Source organism: Spermophilus citellus, assembly GCF_964194105.1.
Source record: "Spermophilus citellus genome assembly, chromosome: 19".
Classification (NCBI taxonomy): Eukaryota; Metazoa; Chordata; class Mammalia; order Rodentia; family Sciuridae; genus Spermophilus; species Spermophilus citellus.
Window position 1 is genome coordinate 20,874,583 of NC_138201.1, and position 18,534 is coordinate 20,893,116.

The 18,534-nt window shown below is 41.6% G+C and overlaps 1 protein-coding gene across 1 annotated transcript in view; it reads right to left on the reverse strand.

The window, feature by feature from the left end:
* The window catches only part of CFAP92 (cilia and flagella associated protein 92 (putative)), a gene marked incomplete at its 5' end in the record, with an annotated part of 44,515 nt that overhangs the window by 23,398 nt on the left and 2,583 nt on the right, over nucleotides 1-18,534 (reverse strand). Inside the window, 6 exons of the mRNA XM_081276079.1 lie at nucleotides 10,507-10,631; nucleotides 11,138-11,210; nucleotides 12,508-12,651; nucleotides 15,081-15,285; nucleotides 15,508-15,698; nucleotides 16,354-16,628. Of these exons, the coding sequence (XP_081132205.1) occupies nucleotides 10,507-10,631; nucleotides 11,138-11,210; nucleotides 12,508-12,651; nucleotides 15,081-15,285; nucleotides 15,508-15,698; nucleotides 16,354-16,628 (1,013 nt within the window). The remainder of the gene's footprint in view (nucleotides 1-10,506; nucleotides 10,632-11,137; nucleotides 11,211-12,507; nucleotides 12,652-15,080; nucleotides 15,286-15,507; nucleotides 15,699-16,353; nucleotides 16,629-18,534) is intronic.

Sequence of the window (18,534 nt, forward strand, 5' to 3'; positions counted from 1 at the left end):
TGAATGGATACATAGATGGATGTATAGACGGATGGATGGATAAATAGATGGATGGATTGATGGATGGGTGTATTCATAGATGGATGGACAGATAAAAGGATGGACAGAGATAGAGAGAGGGATAATAGAATATTGATGGATGAATGGATGGATAGATAGATGGATAAATGGATGGTTGGGTGGATGGGTAGATACACGGATAGAGGGATGGATGGATAAACAAATGGACTGATCAATAGAAGATAAATGATCGATGGATGGATAAAAAATAAATGGATGGACAGAAAGATGGATAGATGGATAGTAGATGGATGAATGGATAGATGGATGGATAGATGGACAGACGGAAGGATGGATAGATAAATGGAGATGGATGGATAGATGGATGAATGGCTAGAGAGATGAATGGGTTGATGGATGAACGAATGGATAGATAGATGAATGATTAGATGGATGGATGGATGGATGGATGGATTTATTTGTAGATGGATGAATGTATGGATGGATAGATAGATCAAAATTGGATGGATACAAGGATCAAGATTAATGGATGAGGGGCTGGGGCTGTGGCTCAGTGGTAGAGCACTTGCCTGGCATGTGTGAGGCACTGGGTTTGATTCTCAGCACCACATACCAATAAATAAATAAAATTTTAAAAAAAGATTAATGGATGAATGCATAGATAGATGAAGGGAGGGATAGATGAATGGATGGAAAGATGGAAGGATGAATATATGGATAAACAGATGTATTGAGGGTTGGATGGATGGATAGATTAATGGATCAATGGATGGGTAAAATGATAGATGGATAGATGGATGGATGGATGGATAGATAAATAATCAGATGGATTGATGAATGGATGCATAAAATGATAGATGAATAGATGGTTAGATGGAAGGTTGGATAGATAGATGGATGAATAGAGAGAGAGATGAATGGATGGATAGATAGACAGACTGAAGGATGCATGGATAGATAGATCCATAGATGGATGGATAATTAGATTAATGGATTGATGGATGGATGGACATATGGACGGATGGGGAGATGGATGAATGGATGGATAGATACATAGATAGATCAATAGATAGATAGATAAATACATAAATGAGTTGAAGGATAGATGGATAGGTGATACATGAATAGACAGATGGATTGATGGATGGATAATTGGTTAGATGGATAGACAGATAGGTTGACAGAGGATGGATGGATGGAGAGATGGATGGATAGACAGTTGAATTGATGGATGAATGCAGAGATGGATGAATGCAGAGATGGATGAATGCAGAGATAGAAGAATAGATTGATAGATGGAAGGAGAAATGGATGGATAGATAGATGGATGGATAGAGAGATGGATGGGTGGATAGACAGACTGAAGGATACATGGATAGATGGATCAATGGATGGATGGGTAAATAGATTAATGGATTGATGGATGGATGGGTGGACAGATGGATGGATGGATAGGTAGATAGATGATTATGGAAGGATGGATAGATGGATGGATAGATACATGAATGGATACATGCATGGATAGAGAGATTGATGGATGGATAAATACAAAAATGAATTGATGGATAGATAGATGGATAGATGGATGCATGGATAGACAGATGGATTGATTGATGGATGGATAATTGGTTGGATGGATAGACAGATGGGTTGATAGAGGATGGATGGGTAGATGAATGGATGGATAGATGGAAAAATGGATGGATGGATGGAGAGATGGAAGAATGCAAAGATAGAAGAATAGATTGATAGATGGAAGGAGAAATGGATAGATAAATGGATGGATGGATAGATAGATGGACAGGTAGATGGTTGAATGGATGGGTGGAAGGATGGAGGGATGGAGGGATAGATTGATGGATAGATGGATAAATAGATGGGTATAATGATAGATGGATAGTTGCGTGGATGGATGGATACGTAGAGGAATGGATGGATAGATGGATACAGGGATAGATGGATGGATGGATGGAATGATGGGTGAATGGATAACTGGTTAGATAGATGGATAGACAGATGAACAGATGAAAGGATACACAGATGGGTTGATAAGCATGGGAAAGATGGATGGATAAATGGATATACAGATGGATTGACGAATGGATAGATGGATGAATGAATAGATGGATGAATTCATAGATAGAAGAATAGATTGATGGATGGGTGTATGGATAGATAGGTAGATGGTTGGAGGGATGGATGGATTGATGGGTAGGTAGAAGAATGGATTGGTGGATGGATAGATGCATAGATGGTAGAATGGATGGATGGATAGATGGTTTCATGGATGGATGGAAAGATGGATGGATGAATGGATATACAGACAGATTAATAGATAGATAGATACATGGATAGAGATGGGTAAATAGATGGATGGATTGATAGATATATAGATGGATGGATGGATAGAAAAATGGATTGATGGGTAGATAGATGGAATGATGGATGATAGAAGGATGATTCAATAGATGAAAAGATGGATGAATCAAGGATAGACAAATGGATTCATAGAAGGATGGATGGATAGGTGGATGGATGGTTAGATGGATGAATGGATAGATGAATGGATGGAGAGACAGATGTATTGATGGGTGGATGGATAGAAGGATTGATAGACAAATGGATTAATGGATAGATAGATAGAGATAAAGATGGATGGATAAATAGATGGGTGAATTGATGGATATATAGATGGATGGATGGAAGGATGGAATGAAGGATGGCTGGATGGATATATGGTTATAATGGATGGATAGATACATGGGTGTATGGATGACTGCAGGGACAGACAGATGTATTCATACAAGGATGGATGAATAGGTGGATGGATGGATAGATGGATGAATGGATGAACAGAGATATGGATGGATGGATAGGCAGATGGATTGATGGGTGGATGGATAGAAGGATAAATAGACAAATGGATGGATGGATAGATAGATAGATAGATAGATATGAAGGTGGATGATTGATGAATGTGTAGATGGATTGATAGACTGATGAAAGGATGGAATGATGGATGGCTAGATGGAAAGATGGTTAGATGGATGGATAGATAGATGGATATATGGATAAATACAGGGACAGACAGGTAGATTTATAGATGGATAGATATATAGACAGATGGATGGATTGATAAATAGATGAATGCATAGAGAGAGATGGATAGATGGATCAATAGATGGATGAATAGATATATAGAGGAATGGATTGGTGGATGGATGGATGAATAGATTGATGAATGGATAGATAGATAGATGAATATATTGATGGACAGATAGATGGATGGATTGATGGATATATAGATGGAAGGATAGTTATATAGATAGATGGATGGATAGACGGATGGATTGATGGATGGATGGATAAAATGGTGGTTGGATAGATGAATAGATAGATGGGTCGATTAACAAATGGAGGGATAAATAGATGGATGGATGGAAGGATGGATAAATGGATGGATAGATGGATCATTAGATGAATAGATGGGTAGATAGTTTAATGGATTGATAGATGAACAGATTAATGAATGGATAGATGGATAATGGATGGATAGATGAATGGATAGAAGGATACTTGGATTTATAGGTGGATGGATTATAGATAGATAGAGGGATTAATATATAGATTGATAGAATGATGGTTGGATAGATAGAAGAATGGATTCATAGATAAATAGATGGATGGATTGATGGATGTATAGATGAAATGATAGATATATAGGTGGATGGACTGATGGATAGATGGATGGCATGATGGATGGATGGATAAACAGATAGATGGATTGATTGATGAATGGAGGGATTTATGGGATCATAAATGGATGGATAGATGAATAGATGGATGGATAGATGGATCATTAGATGGATGGATGGATAGACGAATGGATTCACAGATGGATGGATAGATGGGTGGATTGATGGCTGGATGGATAGATAGATGAATAAATTCATGGATGGAGGGTTAGAGAGATTTATAAGTAGATGGATATATAGATAGATTGGTAGATAGATGGATAGATAGACAGATGGATTAATAGATGGACCAACGATGGATGGATAGATACATAGACGAATGGATTGATGTATAAAAGGATGGATTGATGGATGGATAGATAGACAAGTGGATTAATGGATGGATAGATAGATGGATGAATGGAGGGATAGACAGATGGATTTATAGATGGATAGATGAAGAGATAGATGGATAGAAAGATGGATAGATGTATAGACAGATGGATTGATAGATGGATGGATGAAGAGATAGATGGATAGAAAGATGGATGGATATATAGACAGATGGATTGATAGATGGATTGATGGATAGATGATAGATGAATGGATAGATAGATGGATAGATACATAGACAAATAGATTGATGGATGGATAGCTAGATGGATGGATGAAATGATAGATGGTTGGATTAATGGATTGAGGGTTGAATGGAGGGATAGACTGATGGATTCAGAGATGGGTAGATAAATAGAAGGGTGGATGGATGGATTGATGGATGGATGGATGGATGGATAGACAAATGGATGGATAGATGGATAATAGATATTTGGATGGATAGGTACATGGATGATTCATGGATGGATGGATAGATTGGGTGGATGGAGGAATGGATAGCTGGTTGCATGGGTGGATGGATGGGTGCATAGAGATGGATTGATAGATGGGTAGATAGATAAATACATGGATGGATAGAGATATTGATGGATGGATAAATGGATGGATTGATGCATGGATGGATAGATGGATAGAAACTTGTATGGATGGATGGAGAGATGGATGGATACATAGACAAATAGATTGATAGATAGATTAATGGATGGGTGGATAGATAAATATATAGATGGATTTACACGTGAATAGATAGATAGATGGATGGATAAATAGAGGGATGGATTAATTGGTGTATAGATGGATAGAAAGATGAATGGATTGATGGATAGATATATGAATGGTTGGATGGATGGATGACAGATAGATGGATCAATGGATGAATTAGCGGTAAACATATGGGATCATAGATGGATGGATGGATAGATGGATGGATTGATGGTTGATTGGATAGATGGATTGTTAGATGGGTGGATGGGATAGATAGATGAATGGATTGAACGATAGATGGATAGATGGAGGATGGATGGGTGGATAGATAGATGATGGATCAATGGATGAATCAAGGGATAGACAAGTGGATTCATACATGGATGGAAAAGTAGATATATAGATGGTTAGATGAATGAATTGATGGATACATGGTTGGATTGATGGATAGATGAATAGATGGATCATTAAATGGAAGGATGGATAGATAGACAAATAGATTGGTAGATGGATGAATTAATGGATGGAAATATGGATTAATAGATGGATGAATGGATAGACAGGTTAATGGACTAATGAATAGATGAATGAATTTATGGATGATTAGTGGATGGATAGTTAGATGAATGGATTGATGGATAGACAGAGATATATGATGGATAAATAGATGGGTGGATTAATGGATGTGTAGATGGAAGATAGATGGATAGATGGATATATTGATGAATGGATAGATAGATAGTCAAATAGATGGCTGGATGGGTAGATGGATAGATAGATGGATCGATGAATGAATGGAGGGATAGACAGATGGATTCATAGTAGGATAAATGGGTGGATGGATAGATTTATGGATAGATAGACTTATAGGTTGATAAATGGATGTATGAATGAATAGATACATTGATGAATGAATATATAGATGATGGATAAATGCATGTATTGATGGATTGGTGAATGGAATTATGAATAGATGAATAATTGGATGGATGGATAGATGGATGGAAGGACAGAAAAATGGTTTGATAGATAGATTGATAGAATGATGGATGAGTGGATGTATAGATGGATCAGTGGATTAATGGAGGGATAGACAGATGGATTTATAGTTGGATTAATACATGAATGGATAGATGAAGGGATGGATAGATGGATAGTTGGATAGATAGACGAATGGATTGATGGATAGATGAATGGATGGAATGATGGATAGGTGAATAATTGGTTGATTGGATGGATGGATAAATGAATAGATGGGTACATGTGAAGATAGAAGAATGGATTGATTGATGGATAGATGGATAGAGTAATGGATGGATGGATGGATAGATAGATGAATGAATAGTTAGGTGGTTGGATGGATGGATAGATGTATGGATTAATAGATGGGTGGATGGAATGATGGATGGATATTGTTTGGATAGATGAATAGATAGATGGATGGATGGAAGCATAGACAGATGGGTTGATAGATGGATGGATAGATAGATAAATAGATGGATAGATAGAGAAATCAATGGATAGATAAATAGTCAGATGATTGATGAATGGCTGGCTGGATGGGTGGTAGATGGATGGATAGATGAATGCAGAGGTAGATAGAAGGATGAATTGATGGATGGATAGATGGATGGATGGATGGAAAATGGATGAAGGAATGGAGGGAATGATAGATAGATTAATGGATGGACAGATGGATGGATGGATGGATGGATGGGTAGATGCAGAGATAGAAGAATGGATTAATGGATGAATGTAGTAATGGATCAGTGGATAGATAGATAGATGGGTTGGATAGCTAGATGGTTGGATGGATGGATGGATGGATGGATGGAGGCATGGATAGAGGCATGGGCAGATGGATGGATAGTTTGGTGCATGGATAGATTGATGAATGGATGGATGGATAATTGTTTGGGTATATGGATAGACAGATGGATGAATGGATAGAAGAATAGACAGATGGGTTGACATATGGACAGATGAATGGATGAAAAAATGGATGGATGGATGTAGAGAGGGATGGATAGACAGATGCATCAATGGATAGATGGATGGATAGATGGATGGATGCAGAGAGAAGAATGGATTGATGGATAGATAGATGGAGTAATGGATGGATAAATAGATACAAAGACAGATGCATAAATAGGTAGATGGTTGGTTGGATGGATGGATAGATGGATAAATGGAGGGAATGATGGATGGATAAATGAGTAGATGGTAAAATGGATGGAAGGATACATGATTGCATGGGTGGATGGATAGATTGATGGGATGATATACAGATAGATTGATAGATGATAAATAGATACATGGATAAATAGGAGGGAATGATAGAAAGATGGATGGATGAATGAATTGATGGATATATAGATGGATGGATGGAAGAATAGATGGATAGGTGGATGAATAGAAGTATAGATGGACAGATGGATGGATGGATAGACAGATAGATGGATGAAATGATGGATGAATAAATAGACAGACAGATGGACTGATATATGTATGAATGGATAGATAGATACATGGATGGATGGATGGATGGATAGAGAGATCAATGGATAGATAAATATATGGATTGATGGATAGACAGATGGATCAATGGATAATTGGTTGGATGGATGGATAGATGGATGGATGGATAGATGGATATATTGATGGATGGATGGATAAATGGATGAATAGATGGATAAATAGATGGATAAATGGACAGATGAATAGATAGATGGGTGGAAATGATGTATGGAATGATGGATAGACAGATGGACGGATGGTTGAATAAATAAAGAGTTGGATGAATAGATGGATGGAAGGATAGACAGATGGATTGGGACATGGATGAATGGATGGTTGGATGGTTGAATGGGTAGATAGATGTATTAATGGCTTAATAGATAAGATGAATGGATGTATAGATTAATGAATGGATAGATGGGTGGATAGAGAGATGGATGAATGAATAGATAGATAGTTTGGTAGATGAATGGATAGAAGGATGGATGCATAAATAGAAGAATGGATTGATGGATGCATGAAATAATAGATGGATGAATGGAAAGATAGATGGATAGTTAGATGGTTGGATAGATGGATAGATGATGGACAGATGGAATGATAGATGAATAAATGAATGGATAGATGGATGAATGAATGGATGATGCATGCATATATACACAGACTGATGGATGGATGGATGGATGGATGGATGGATAGAGAGATATATGGATATATAGATGGATGGATAGACAGATCGATAAATGGATGGGTAGATGGTTGTATAGATAGACAAATAGATTGATGGATGATAGTTGTTTGGATGGATGGATAGATAAAGAGATGGATTGATGGATAGATGGATGGGATTATAGATAATGGATAAAGAGGTAAATAAATGGATGGATGGATAGATAGGTAGATGGGTAGATTGATAAATGGATGGATAGATGGATGTATGGAATGATAGATAGATAGATGGTTGGTTGATGGATGGATGAATAGATAGGTAGATGAATATTTGGATGGATGGCTAGATTATTGTATGGATGGATAGATAGATACATGGATAGATAAATGGATGGATATAAAGATTGATGGACAGATAAATAGATAGGCTGATTGATGGATAGATGGATGGAGGGATGGAAGGAGGGATGGATAGATGGGTGGATTGGTGGATGGATGGATAATTGGTTAGATGTGTGGATAGATAGATGGATCAATGGAATGACTGATAAACTGAGGGATAGATGGGTAAATAGATGCTATATAGATAGATAGAAGGATGGAAAGAAAGGAAGATGAATGGATATGTGGATGGCTGGATATATGGATAGATGGATGGATGGATGGATGGATGGATGGATAAATGAAGAGATGGATGGATAAATGAATGGATGAATAAACAGATGGATAGATGGAATGATGGATGGTGGATAATTAGTTGGATCAATGGATAGATAAATTGATGGATGGATATATATGTTTGGTGTGATGGAAGGACAGATGGATGAATGGATGGATAAACAGATGGATGGATTGATGGATGGGTCAGTGAATGGATGGTGGATGGATAGATGGATGGATGGATAGATAGACTGAGGTGGACTGAAGAACAGATGGATAGATCAATGTATAAATGGATGGATGGACTGATGAAGATGGATGGGTGGATGAAGGATAGATGGATGAACAGGTATATAGACAGATAATTGATGGATGGATGGATGGATATATAGATGAATGGATGGATGAATGGATGAATAGATGGATGGTTATATTGATTTATGAATTGATGGATGCATGAGTTAATAAATGAATAAATGATAGATGATGAATGGATAGATAGATGGATAGATGGATAGATGGATGTATGGATCAATGGTTAAATAGAAGAATGGGTAGATAGATGGATGGATGGAGAGGTAGATGGATGGATGGGTGGGTGGATGGATGGGTGGATGAATGGATGGAAGGAAGGAAAGAAGAATAGATGAACAGATAGATGAATATATGGATAGATAGAATGATGGGTAGATGGATTCATGAATATATAGATGGATATATACATGTTTGAATGGATGGGTAGATAGGTGGGTGGTTAGACAGATGGATGGATGGATGGATAGATGGATGGTTTGATAGATGGATAGATGGATGGATAGGTTAATAAATGATAGATGATAGATTGACAGATAGATGGATGGATAGATGGATGGATGGATGAACAGATGAATGGATTGATAGTTGAATGGATGGATGAATAAAGAGGTAGATAAATAAATGGATAGGTGGATGAATAGGTAGATAGATGGGTGGATGGATAGATGTATGGAGATGGATAGATGGATGGATGATTGAATAGATGGGTGGATGGATAGATGAATGGGAAGATGGATGAATGGATGGATTATGGTAGGATAGATTAATGGATAGATGGATAGTTGGATGGATAGATGGATGATTATAATCACAGATGTATGTATAGATGGATAGACAGATGGATAGAAGATGTATGGATATATGGATGAATGCATAGGTGGATAGATGGATAAATGAATGGAATGATAGATTAATGGATGGATTGAATGATAGATGGAATAATGTATAGGTGGATTGATGGTTGGATGGATGGATGGACAGATGGATAGATAGATGGATGGATAAATAGGTGGATGGTTGGATAGATAGGTGAATGGTTGGTTGGATAAATGGATGGATGGATAGATAGATGAGTAGATGTATGGATGGGTGGTAAAATAGATTGATGTTTGGATGGAAGGATAGATAGTTAGATGCATGGATGGATGTATAGATGGATACAAAGATGGATGGATGGATGGATGGTTTGTAGGTGGATGGATGGATGTATAGATGGATACAAAGATGGATGGATGGATGGATGGTTTGTAGGTGGATGGATGGATGGATAGATAGAATAATGGATAGGTGGATGGATCTTAGATAGAATAATTAATAAGTGGATGGACAGATTGGTAGATGGTAGGGATTGGATGAATACGTTGAAAATACATATAGCATAGTGTCTAACTTTTGGTAAGATATCAAAGAATCTTATTCAAACATTATAAATTTGACATATTTTATAATTTGCAGTCAAGTTATAAAATTTCAAAATCTCACTCTATCTTACTTTGAGATCTTTGTTTTTCTAACATGTCTGTTAAGCTGTTTAATGATTTTTTCTCAATAATTTCCTTAATCTCCAACATTGCTGCCCCGGCCAAAGGAACAACTGGTGTTCTTGAAGTGCTTTGTCTAGAAAATCCACAAAGAGAAAAAAAAATTAATGAAGATTTTAAAAAACATCAGATGGTTCTGGGGGCACATGCCTGTAATCCCAGAGGCTTGGGAGTCTGAGGCAGGAGGATCATGAATTCAAAACCAGCCTCAGACAAAGCGAGGCCCTAAGTAACTTAGTGAGACCCTGTCTCTAAATAAATACAAAAAAGAATAAGGGATGTGGCTCAGTGGTCAAGTACCCCTGAGTTCAATCTCTAGTATCTCCCTCTAAAAAAATTGCACCTCAGAAGGTGACCATTTTGAGGACTGCATGCAGAGACCACCATGCTTGAGGCACGGGGTCATATAAATACAAGCTTTTCTTTCTTTCTGGGTTCTTTAATTTTGCCTCGGTTGCACAAGTTCCAATTTAACCACAATTACTAAATTAAAGAGAAAACTTCCCCTGAGTTATAACAGGTCCCTTCCAAGAGGAGATCTCTTCCCACCCCACCCACAATATAACAGGATACCATCCTTACCGAACTGAAGAAAGATCATCCATTTTGAGTGACTTTTCATAGTCCTCGTTGTTCTTGGAAATGATTTCAGGCTCTGCTTGGTGAGAACCTGATAATATTAGCAAATTTCACCAAAGTTCTTATTCCATGCTGATTCAGTAAGAAACAGGGACCCCCTTACACATTTCTGTAATGCCGGCCTTGAGGCAGAAGGCCAGGTGTGTGGTAAGCACCCGAAAAATAAATTTTGGGGCTGGGGTGGTGGCTCAGTGGTAGAGCACTTGCCTAGCATGTGTGAGGCACTGGGTTCGATTCTCAGCACCATGTATAAATAAATAAAATAAAAGTCCACTGACAACTTAAAAATATTTTCCAAAAAAAGGTTTGTTAGTCATTACCAAGCGCATGGATAATGAATATGTGGATGAGACTCATTTTAATTATTTGGACAAATGGAGGCCCTCACAGAGACCACTTTGGTACTGTTTAGACCTGGGCACTCTTCAGATGCAAAAAAAAAAAAATCTATTGGGAATATTAAGCAATTTTCATTCCTATTAGCAGAGGGAATAGTAAGATGTTTAGGGAAATTTTTTAAGGAAAGTACATGTGATAACATATTAGTGATCTCAGAATACAGTAATATGACATGCATCCTCATCTTATGGATGAGAAATTTGCTTTTATATTCATCTAGGGTCTGGGGTTTTAGCTCAGTGGTAGAGGGCTTGCCCAGGGACACTCCACAGCAGGTCCAACCACCAGAATGGGAAGTTACACCCCCAAATACATGATATGTCAAAATGCGCTCTGTCATGGAGAGCTATAAAGAACAAATTTTTAAAATTAAAGAAAAAAAAACACAAAGAAGTTTGCTTTCCTATGCTGAGCAAAATGTTACATGGGTGGCCATAGGTGGTGGAATGATTATTTTTCCTTTTTAATTCATTTTCTGTATCTGCCGAATTTTCTTTATAAATCCACTTCTATCATTTCTAGGGTCAGCAACGTTTCTTACAAGTCATACAACAGATGAAAATTAAAGAAAAAGAACCAACAATAAAATTGATGGAGGGAGCAAGAGCGCAGGGCGGGGCCTTGCAGGATTGACCGCAGTGCGGGCAGCTGCGGCTACACGGGAGGGGCTGCAGTGCACCTTTACCTGCGGCTACACGGGAGGGACTGCAGTGCACCTTTACCTGCGGCTACACGGGAGGGACTGCAGTGCACCTTTACCTGCGGCTACACGGGAGGGACTGCAGTGCACCTTTACCTGCGGCTACACGGGAGGGACTGCAGTGCACCTTTACAGCGGTTACCACCCCCACCCCCCACCCCCCGCCCCGCTACAATCTCGCTCACAGCTTTTCCACAAAGGTACTGCTACTCACCTGGAAAAAGTTTTGAGTGTTTCTCTGCTTTTTCCGGTTTTCCTAAAAGATGCTCCTCATCCCACTCCTCTTTGTTGATGCTGGCTTTCTCGTGGCTCAGATCGCACTGACTTCTCTGATCTAAAACCAAACGTCTCACTTCCTCTAGAATGCGGAAGAGAGGATCATGGACTCAGTCGGTTACAGGCACCTCCTGCAGACCCTCTACCTGACCATCGCTTGATTCATGATGGACATGAAGCAATAGGTAAGGTAGATGAGGCCGAGCATAGGGCTGTCATCCCAGAAGCTGAGGAGGCTGAGGCAGGAGGATGGCATGTTGGAGGCCAGCCTCAGCAACTTAGCTGAGGTCCCCAGCTACTCAGTGAGACCCTGTCTCTAAATAAAATATAAAAAGGGCTGGGGACAGGGCTCAGGGGTTAAGTGTCTCCCAGGTTCAATTCCTAGTACCCCCAAAAAAAACAAAACAAAAATAATAGACCACTGTGCTAACAAGTTCTGGCTCATGAATTACCCTGCTGAATAAATTGCCTCTTTTCTTTGTAATTTGAAACAGACTTCTTAAAGCGTTCCTTCACTCCCAAGAAACAAAGAGTGTATATCGGGAATCCTGGGACCAAAGGCAGGATTTGGAACCACAGGTACTCCAGACCCCACAGGAAACTATTAACGATGATCATCTCTGGAGAGACATCATGCGATATTGATTTTTTTCTCTCCTTTTGGTACTCTGTTGCTAAGTTGTTTTTACGAAGTTAATATGCACGGACTTTATTAGTGGGAAAAACACAAATCACAATAGCCCAACCATGGATGGAACCAGCCTAGGTGTCCATCAACAGATGAATGGATAGAGAAAATGTGGTATCAGTATCTACACACTATGGAGTGGGGTTTTTATCTTATTGTTATTTTATTTTATTATTTATTATCATTTTATTATTATTTATTATTAATTTATTATTTTATTGTTATTATTATTATTATTGGTACCAGGGATTGAACCCAAGGGTGCTTAACCCCTGAGCCCCAGTCCCAGCCCCTTTTTAAAATTTTATTTAGAGACATGGTCTCGCTGAGTTGCTCAGGGCCTCGCTAAGTTGCTGAGGCTGGCCTCCAACTTGCCATCCTCCTGCCTCAGCCTCCCGAGCCTCTGGGATGACAGGTGTGTGCCACTGTGGCTGGGCATAATGATATTTTTATTCAGCCATAAAGAAAAGTGAAATTATGGCATCTGCAGGAAAATGGATGGAACTTGAGAACATTATGTTAATCAAAGCAAGCCAAACTCAGAAAATTGAGGGTCATATGTTTTCTTTTATGTGTGGGAGCTACCGAGGAAAATCAAAAAGGTGGGGGGGTGTCGAGAGACCAGTACAGGAGAGGAACCAGACGGAGGGAGAGAAAGGCAGGGAGAGGGGAACGATATTGGCCAAATGACACTGTGTGTGAATATGTAATAGCAAATCCCATCATTATACATAATTATGGGGCTGGGGATAGAGCTCAGTTGGCAGAGGGCTTGCCTTGTATGCACAAGGTCCTGGGTTCAAGGCCCAGCACCACAAAAAAAGAAAAGAAAACATAATTACAATGCACCAATAAAAATATGGGAAAAGAGCCGCGTGCTGGCACACACCTGTCATCCCAATGGCTGGGGAGGCTGAGGCAGGAGGATGGCAAGTTGGAGGCCAGCCTCAGCAACTGAGCAAGACCCTAAGCAACTCAGCAAGACCCTGTCTCTAAATAAAATATAAAAAGGGCTGGGGATGGGGCTCAGGCGTTAAGCACCCCTGAGTTCAATCCTGGGTAACCGCCCCCCCGCCCAAAAAAAGGTAGTTTAGTGAATCTCCACTAGGGGGCAGTGTTGGCCTCCTGGGGACATCTAGAAACGTCTAAAATGTTTTCAAGGGTCACTGTGAGAAGCTATTGCGGACAGCTAGTGTAGAAAGACCCCGGATGCTGCTAAACACCCTATCATGCCCAGGAAATGCACTACAAGCAGGATTTTGCCTGGACCAGAATGTCAACAGGGCCAGGAAAAGATCAAAAACGAGAGGCCCAAGTCCCCAGTGGCAGAACAGGTCCCCTTGAGAAGACAGGCCAGCAAGTGGGTGAAAGCCAGCTTCCCAGTATGCACCGTTGGTTCCAATTCTACCATTAAAACAAAAGTGATGATCTTACTTTGCTCACTGTAAAATGGGGAGAATTATATTTGTCTGCAAGTAAAAAATAATAATGGTTCTCTTACACATGTTTCTTATTTTATTTTTTCCTTTTCTTTTTTGCCAGGAATTGAACCCAGGGGCGCTTAACCACGGGGCCCCGTCCCCAGCCTCTTTTTATATTTTATTTAGAGACAGGGTCTCTCTAAGTTGAGTAGGGCTAAGTTGCTGAGGCTGGCCTCTACCTTGCCATCCTCCTGCCTCAGCCTCCCAAGCTGTTCCAGGCAAAAGTTACAAATCTTGAAACATTTTATATTTCAGGGTTTTGGATGAGGGTTACTCAAACCATAGGGAGAAATCCCAAGCTTCCAGAAACATCTCAAGAGAACACTGAAATGCCTGACTTACCAAAAGATCCTGCTTCTTCCAAATAACTGGCGGCCTTCAATCGGTAATACCTGACTTTCTTTGAAATCTTGTCCTTAGTGTCCCAGAGCCTCAAGGTTATTTTATGGAAATTCATTTTCTTTAGCAATTCCTTCGTCACATTGACGTTAAAACTTTGGCTCCAAGACACCCATAATTTGCCACCTTCAAGCCATGGCTTAATAGTCTGTATTTAAAAAAAAAAAAAAGAAGAAGAAGAAGAAGAAGATATCTAGTTAAGAGAAAGTCATATGATTGCAGGTTGTCAGCAGGGCTGGGTGGCCTGAGACCCTGAATTCCTAGCAAGCCCCAGGTGATGCTCACCCCGCAAGTCCCTGGAACACATTTTGCCTCAGTGCATAGTATTCTACTTGCCAGGACGCATGCGCACACACACCACACCACACACCTTTACTCCGGAGTCCAGGAACACCTTGGCCATTCCGGGAAATATCACCATGTCCACCATCTTAGGTTCCTCGTCATCTGGAAGGAGGAAATACTCAATGTGGTAGAAACGACGAAGCTTTGCGATGTGATTGTCCAGTTTGGGGTGTTTCTTGAATTTTTCCAGAATGTTTAGATATTTTCCTTTAATTCCTAGAAGGGGTTAAGTTGAATGAATGAGCTTTGTTTTCACCACGTGGGGGAAAAGCAGGCCTCTCGCCACACCCCCCTGGAGCCAAGTGCTATGGGAAGGGCCTCCCAGAGGCCCTGCATTGAAACTTTGATCACCAGCCTGTGCGGGCTGCTGGAATGTTCTAGAAAGGTTTAAGAGGTAGAGAGCCTCGTGGGAGGAACTTAGGTCATTGGAATGTGACCTTGAAAGGAACATTGGGGCCACAGGTGGCATCTGCCTGTCATCCTATGACTTGGGAGGCTGAGTCAGGAGGATCTCAAGATGGAGGCCAGCCTCAGCAACTTAGCAAGGCCCTAAGCAGTTCAGCAAGACCTTGTCTCTAAATAAAATATAAAAAGGGCTGGGGACGGGGCTCAGGGGTTAAGCACCCCTGGGTTCAATCCTTGCCCCCCCCCCAAAAAAAAAAAAAAAACTTATGCTAAGTTGCTACATTGCTGAGGCTGGCCTCCAACTTTTGATCCTCCTGCCTCAGCCTCCAGAGCTGCTGGGATGGCAGGCGTGCCCTACAGGCATCTATTAAAAAAATGCAGACTGACTGGGAGCACATCACCTGCTTCTCAGTAGCACAACCCACTTTTTTTGCAAAATGAATTGGAATTCTGCTTGACCACCTACCAAAATTCACCGGGAATGCCAGAGAGATAATAAATTTGCAGGGGACCACCTGGGGGACGTCAGGCTCAAAGGGGCTGACGGGCTCTTCTTCCAAGGAGCCGAGGGTGCCGTAGCGACCGTCGTAGTCGTACTCCTGCACCCTGGTCCCCAGGTAATCCTCCACCACACAGTCGTTGGTGGTCTGGAAAAAGCTATGTAGAGAAGTCAGGGGGTCCATGATGGCCGCGTCCTCATCCTCCCACTCCCAGGCGTTCAGCGACATGATGCTGGGCTGGCTGTCCCGGCCGGGAGAGAAGAAAGGTGGAGTCACCCTCTGCCTGCAGGAGGGAAGCCCCGCCTCCTTGGAGAAGCCCCGCCTCCTTGGGGAAGCCCCGCCTCCTTGGGGGAAGCCCCGCCTCCTTGGGGAGCCCCGCCCCTTCTCTCCTTCCCTCTTCTCCTGCAGGGCTGTCCCCTCACCCCACCCAATGCCAGACATTGAATGGGCATTGGATGCTGGCCTGAGGGGACAAGTTCAAGATCTATAGAGGTAGGAGCACAGGCGGTGGCTCATGCCTGTCATCTCAGGCTGGAGAGGCTGAGGCAGGAGGACCGCAAGTGGGAGTCCAGCCTCAGTCACTGAGTGAAGCCCTAAACAACTCAGGGAGACCCTGTCTCTAAATAAAAAAATAGAAAGGGCTGGGGACGGGGCTCAGTGGGTGAGCCCCCCTGGGTTCAATATCTGGTCCCCCCCAAAAAAGAAAATCTATGGAGACACAATCCCGGGGACTGTTGGAGGCGGGCGGGGAGGCCGGGCTGGGAGGCCGAGCTGGGAGGCTGGGCTGGGACATCTGGAGTGAGGAGACACATAGGGACCAGGGTCCTCCAAGACACGGGGTACCTGTGCGCGAGGTGGCAGCCCCTCGGCTCAGCCCTTGGCCTCAGTTGCCCCGGGGACTTGACAGCAGCGAAAAGCCCCGCGGGTGGGCACAGCAGCAGCCAGGCCCTGGCAGCTCCGCTTTGTTTGGCCGTTGCTAGGAGACGGGCGGGCACTGGAGGCTAGGGGCGGGGCTGGGGCGGGGCTGGGGCGGAGCTAGGGGCGGGGCCTCGGCGCCCAATCAAAGTCTGTCAAACTGGTGAGTTCCTAGACCTGTTGTGCTTTCATCCATTCAGTCTTTAAGGAGCTCCTACTCTGGGCATAAGCACTTATTATGCGCCTGATGTTTTTCTTTTTCTTTTTTTTTTTTTTTGGAGGCGGGTACCAGGGATTGATCTCAGGGGCACTGAACCCCTGAGCCCCCTCCTCAGCCCTATTTGGTATTTTATTTAGAGACAGGGTCTCCCTGAACTGCTTAGGGCCTCGCTTTGGCTGAGGCTGGCTTTGAACACTGATCCTCCTGCCTCAGCCTCCTGAGCTGCTGGAACTACAGGGGGCACCACCATGCCAGGGAGCTAACACTCTGGGCAATGTTGGAGCTCTTAGGGTTTGGGTCTAGAATGTTCCCCCACAGGCTTGTGTGTTGGAAGCATGGTATCCCCATGCCGCAAGGTTCAAAAATGGGGCTTTTAAGCAATGACTAGTTCACAAGGGCTTTGCCCTTATCCATGGATTAATCCTTTGAAGGCTAAATGCATTACTGGGGGTGGAGCCTAGTGAAAGGAAGTAGGTCATTGGAGAAGTACCCTCTCCGGTGGTGTGGCTCTGTCTATCTCTGTCTGTCCCTCTCTCTCATTCCTTTTCCTGGCTGCCATGAGCTGACCATATTTCTTCCCTAGATGTGCCTAAGAATCCCGCAGAACAAATATCAGAAATTAGATTCTGGCCCATATCTGTAATACCAGCACCTCCGGAGGCTGAGGCAGGAGGATCGAAAGTTGGAGGCCAGCCTCAGCAACTTAGCCAGGCCCTCAGCAACTTAGCAAGACCCTGTCTCTAAATAAATTTTAAAAAGGGGGGGCTGGGGATGTGGCTTGTGGCTAAGCACCCCTGGGTTCAATCTCTGGTACAAAAAAAAATTGGTTAGGCTGTACTTTGATAATGAATCAGGTGGGGAAAAGAGTGTTTGTACTCCTTGACCCAATATTACATCACCCAGGATCCAGAACAAACTGTTCTCCATATTATTTTAATGAAGAAAACGTTGAAAACCACTTCTTGGCCAGGTACAGTGGCACACACCTGTAATCCCAGCAATTGAGGAGGCT